Genomic DNA, 5,836 nt, shown 5'->3' on the forward strand with positions numbered 1-5,836 from the left:
GTGTGTGTGTGTGTGTGTGTGTGTGTGTGTGTGTGTGTGTGTGTGTGTGTGTGTCGGTGGCCCGCGGCTCTAGGTTTTGGCCTGGGACAGTTCGGACAGTCCCATGGGCCTCACACCTCACCTAGCCTCAGCCCAGAGGAGCTGGGGACATTTACCACCCCTATTCAAAAGGTTGCAGAAGTCCCCACCTTGTGCGCTCTGCAGCCCGCTAGGAGCGGGGTTGGGGCCCAAGCTGACGTGAGGTTCTTCGGAAAGCGTGGCTAAAGGGGAAGGCCTGCTTCCCCGCGAAATTAACAAAACGGACACTTTGTAGAAGTCCCCCCCCCAATCCCCCTGCAGCGCGCCGGCCCCTCCTCGCCGCCTCTGTTGTGAGTCGCACAGCCTATCCCGGGGTTGGGAGCCACCGGAGCCAGAGCCGAGCTGCTCCGCGGCATCACGTGCTGGGTGGGGGCTATAAAATCCCCGAGCCGGGGCGCCGGGCGGGGGACGCAAGGACCAGCCCTCTCCGGGGACCCCTTTGTTCGCAGCCCAGACGCCGACACCTCCGCGTCCCCCCGGGACCTGACGCGTCCAGGAGCCTAGTTCCGAGCCGGTGCAGGGAGGGTCCCCAGGTCCCAGACATGTCGCGCTCCTTCTATGTGGACTCGCTCATCATCAAGGACTCCTCCCGGCCGGCGCCCCCGCTGCCCGAGCCGCACCCCGGGCCGGACTTCTTCCTCCCTCTGGGCATGCCATCTCCCCTGGTGATGTCTGTGGCGGGACCCGGCTGCCCGTCCCGCAAGAGCGGCGCGTTCTGTGTTTGTCCCCTCTGCGTCACCTCGCACCTGCACGCCTCTCGGGGGCCGGCGGGCGGCGGGGGCGCCGGCGGCGGGGGCGCGGGGCAAGGGGCGGCCGGGGCGGCTGGTGGCGCGGGGGCCCTGCCCTTGCTCAAAAGTCAGTTCTCCCCGGGACCAACGGACGCGCAGTTCTGCCCGCGCGTCAGCCACGCTCACCACCACCCTCACCCGGCTCCGCACCACCACCACCACCACCACCACCACCCGACCTCGCAGTCCGGTCCCGTGGCGGCGGCAGCAGCGGCGGCGGCGGCGGCGGCGGCAGCGGCACTGGGACACCAGCAGCACCACGCACCTGTCTGCGCTGCCAGCACCTACAGCGTGGCGGACCCGCGAAGACTCCACTGTCTCGCCATGGGTAGGGCGCGGCCCCGGGCACCTGCGCACCGCGCCTCGCCAGCTGGGGGTGGAGTGGAGGCAAGCTCTTCTCCCTCAGTGGGGGCGGCGGGAGGGTGGGGGCGGGCTGCACAGGGAGGAGGGTCCTTGAGTGTGACTGTAGGGACGAGTATCTGCACAGGTTCCACCGAGGTGAGAGTTAGCTTGCCAACCTCGCCCGGTGGCCTTGCGCGCTGCGCTCCGGGTACCTGGTGCCCGGGTGTGCCATTGGGCCGGGGACTTGGGACTTCAGACTCCAGGGCTGAGAAGTGTGGGGTTGAGAACAGGTGTGTGGGGGCAAATAGCCGCACGGGCTAGAGCTGTATGGAGCCAAGCTTGCTCGCCACTTGGCCAGGCTAGAAAGAAGGCAATCCGTCCCCGGAAGGCCTCTCCTCCCACCTCCTGTGGGCCTCTGATTCGACACCCCAACTCAGCAAAGGCCTCCATTTGCTCTGGGCCTCTCTGTTCCCCCACACACACACTAAGTAACGGGGTGGAATGCAGCATAGTGGGAAGAGATGGAGGAACCTCTCAGGTGCGCAGCTGAGCGCCAGGGTGGTTGGGTAGGGCCCTGGCCAGGGTCTGACCTCTCAACCCTCCGACTTGTCTGCAGGGGGCCCCGACGCCAGCCAGGTGCCCAACGGCAAGCGGATGCGCACGGCCTTCACCAGCACGCAGCTTCTGGAGCTGGAGCGCGAGTTCTCGTCCAACATGTACCTGTCCCGCCTCCGGAGAATCGAAATCGCCACGTACCTGAACCTGTCAGAGAAGCAGGTGAAGATCTGGTTCCAGAACCGCCGGGTGAAGCACAAGAAAGAAGGGAAGGGCACGCAAAGGAACAGTCACGCCGGCTGCAAGTGCGTCGGCGGTCAGGCGCACTATCCGCGCTCGGAGGATGAAGACTCCTTGTCGCCGGCCTCCGCCCAAGACGACAAGGACATTTCCCCGTTATGAGCGGGTCCCGCCCTCCCCACTCACCGCGAGCTCTGGGACCTCCCACCCCCACCCCAGACCCACGCGGCGGGAACCCAGGGGCCAAAATCAGGGCGCATTTTCTCCGCTCCCCCTCCCAGGGGACAGGCAGAACTCCGCGTTCCAGGGGCGCACCGCCGCCCGAGAGTCTCCTGCACCTGCGGGCACGGGGCTCCGCATACACTTTTAGATTGTTTGTTAAATGTAAATCATCTAGCATTCAACTCAGACTTGTCCTACAACCGGAAAAGGAAGGAAGGGAGGGAGGAAGGAAGGAAGGAAGGAAGGAAAGAGAGAGAGAAAGAAAGAAAGAAAGAAAGAGAAAGAAAGAAAGAAAGAAAGAGAAAGAAAAGCAGGGTTGGTTTAACAGTGAGTGGGGGTTTTTGAAAGCGGCTGCTATCTTCCTTCCCCTGCTGCCTTTCAGAAGCTGATAAGAACACGGGATGGCTTTTATTGTTTATATTATTTTCTGTTGTTTTTCAAGTGAGTTACAGATAATCTAGAATATTAAACCCCGTGAGTCTTGCTTGCTTTCTGAACACTTGCCTGGGGAAGACATTAAAAGCCGGGTCGCTGGAAGCCCCTCTGTATGTGAATAGTTTTATATAAAGTCTATATTTATATTTATTTAAATAAATTGAACAAAACCAGAAAATTTAAATCTGTAGTGTCTGGTGTGACAGACCACTTTTTCCTGTCCCCAGTATCAAGAGGCAGGCACAGACAGGGAAACCTGCTTGGGAATTTAGAGGTAAATGTTGACTACAGTAAAGCACATCTCTTGGCTGAGTGGTGTGTGGCTCCAGGCTTTCTGTGAAACAAAACTTTTGCCAAAAAGACACCTTCAGCTAGTATGTTTGATACCAGCTCCTCAGAATAGGGTATACTCCCTGTCCTCAGAATAGGAATCTGACACTCCATTTAGTGTAGCACTGGTAATTTATGATATATTTGACAGAGGAAGTTGAAAATACCTCACCTAGTACTGACTCTTTGGCAGTCCTCCCCCCTTCTTTTTCCATCTCACTCACAACCAAGACCTAAAATATGTAAAGGAATGTGAATAGTTGCAGTAATTTCAGGAAGAAAAACAATTGTAGGAAGGGAGCAATCTTGGATGAGCTTACAAATGTTGCTACAGGTGGCTGGACACAGTACCACTCTGGGTTATCTAAGGATTTAGCTGGCTTCCCAATTGCAAAAATAAATAAATAAATAAACAAACAGAGTTCAAGAGTAATTCTGTCCCAAGAGTTGCATTTGTACTTTTCCCAAAATGCCTCTGAGATGCCTTTGGATTCTGGAAGTTTTTTTTTTTTTCTCCTGTTCTCCCTGACTCAGTGGACTCCCTGGTATTTCCTCACTTTGCATCAGCCTGTGAGCCTACTCTAGGAGAAGACCTGTTTTTGGCTGTGCCCTTGGTGGGGTAAGGAGAGAGGGAGCTTGGCATCTACAGGAGGGGTGGAGAAGTATAGAAGCTGTACACAAGGAAAATTAGACCTCATTCCTTGCAAGCTGAATCCCACCACACATAGACACCCATGGGATTTATTTATTTATTTATTTATTACCAGAGGGCTGCTCAGCTCTGGCTTATGGTGGTGGTGGGATTGAACCTGATACTTGGGAAACTCAGCATGAGTCTCTTTGCATAAACATTATGCTATCTACCCCATGCCCAGGTATTATTTCTGTATAACTTCTACAAAGATGTTACAGAAGAGGTTCAAGCCATAGGAAATGTTTACAACATGAAGGCACAAACTTTTCTGGTCTTCTTTACTTTACTTCTTTACTGAAACATTTCCATCTGGGATCCTTGTTCTAAAACTGAGGCCAGGAGGCCAGTTTGGAGAGGAGGTGACTATGACCAACCCTGGCCAAAGGATCCCTTCCCTTCCCCTGTCTATGCCCCCTATATCCCCCCCCCCCCAGACACACACTGAAGGATTCTGGAGGAGCATATTTCCCTTTGCAGACTTCTGAGTTACAGCTCAGGCATGGGGCGCTGATTAAGACAGACAGGAGGGCAGAGAAACTGTACAGTGCCTTACTGAATAGGGAGCTGCCACTGCTTTGTCTAGGGACCTGGTTCAGCCGCTGTGTAATGGTTACAAGCTTCCAGCTCTCTCTTGTTTAAGCCTGGGAAGCTCAACCTCTAGGTCTCTCACACATAGAGCTTGGGACCCTTCACCCTGCCAGCTATGAAGGGAGGAGCCTGGCACCTTCTCTGAAGACCCTAATCCACGGGCCTCCCCAGGCTCAGCTACAGGAGTTGAAGAAGGGGACTTTGAGGTGCAAAGAACAAGTGTTTAAGATGAATAATTACTTTGGAGGAAGTAACAAGAAAGACTAAGGGCTCCTGCAACTTTGTGCTCTTTCCCAAAGCAAAGCTTCCATGTGGGTGCTGAACAGACACCACAGTAACACCCTCCCCCTCCCCCACCCCCACACCATCCCCACCCAGTCTGGCCAAGTTCAAAAGCTTCCTGGACCTCAGTTTCTGCTTCTCCACTCTGGAGTGTGAAGTTACCCACTTGTCACACCTGATGCTGCCTGGTGGCTCAAGAAGAATGTCAGCTTAGGAGACCCTACCCCCAGCCCCCATGTGTGGGCTGCTTGGATGGCCTCAGACTCCCTTCTTCCTGCCTTTGGGGGAGTTTCCCTAGAGAAGAAAGAACAGTGGCCACTAGAGGCCTGTCTCTGAAGTTAGACTCCGGAGAAAGGTACTTCAGAATTCCCAGGGAAATGTTCTTTATTCAGAGACATTTGGTGCTGAGTGGGTCTTTTTGTCTCTTTCAGAGTGGACCATGAGGTATCCTGCACCTCCTTTCCTCTCCCTTTGTCCCACCAAATTACCTGATTTTTTTTTTGAAGTTTGAATATCAGAATAGACTTTGGAAATAGAATAGACTGCCAGATATTAATGGACTAGGTTTCACCTTCAGTTAATATACCTGTGGCCTGGAAGAGACACAGTGGATAAAGTGTTAGGTCCTCAAGCATAAGGTCCGGAGTTTTATCCCTAACAACACATATGCCAGAATGATGCCTCTCTCTCTTGGCCTCTCTGTCTCATTAAGGAAGGAAGCAAACAAACAAGCAAACAACAAAACTAAACCAGCACACACACACTCAGATGCATAAATTCTCTGCTCAGTGACCTTGGTATCACACAATCTAACTGAAGTCACCCATGTTTATTAAAGAGGAATATTTAAGATGTGTGGGTTGGGCAGATGAAATAACTCACTAAACAGCTCATTAGGATAGTGTACTGATTTGCTGAATTCATGACTCTGACTTGAACCATTTGCCATGCCCCCACCCCCTAAGTTGAAGTAAATTTTAGTGCTGTGGTATCTCTCTCTCCCTCTCCCCCCTCTCGATCTCTCCCCCTGCCTCTGTCTCTGCCTCTCAGTCTCTATCAACAACAACAACAACAACAACAAAAAGATGTGTGGGATCAATCATCCTTGGCAATCTTTCCACCTGGAGAGCTTTTCAGTATGACCCTACTTGAAAAACAGAACCATCTCTCTCCCCAAATGTGGTCTGGGGTGGGGGTGGGGGTGGGGGTTGTATCTGTAAAGACATTATGAAAAGAAGGAAAGATCTTGAGAATTAGAAACCAGGAACTTGCTTCATTAAGA

The 5,836-nt window shown here is 53.5% G+C and overlaps 1 protein-coding gene across 1 annotated transcript; it reads left to right on the plus strand.

Moving 5' to 3' along the window:
* Positions 1–497: 497 nt before the first annotated feature.
* On the plus strand, positions 498–2,451 carry GSX2 (GS homeobox 2). Its single transcript, XM_007539720.2, has 2 exons — positions 498–1,194; positions 1,825–2,451. Exons 1-2 carry the CDS (start codon positions 621–623, stop codon positions 2,163–2,165), a joined length of 915 nt encoding a protein of 304 aa, XP_007539782.1. The 5' UTR covers positions 498–620; the 3' UTR covers positions 2,166–2,451.
* The last annotated feature ends 3,385 nt before the right edge of the window (positions 2,452–5,836 follow it).

This window comes from Erinaceus europaeus, unplaced genomic scaffold (assembly GCF_950295315.1).
Source record: "Erinaceus europaeus unplaced genomic scaffold, mEriEur2.1 scaffold_573, whole genome shotgun sequence".
NCBI lineage: Eukaryota > Metazoa > Chordata > Mammalia > Eulipotyphla > Erinaceidae > Erinaceus > Erinaceus europaeus.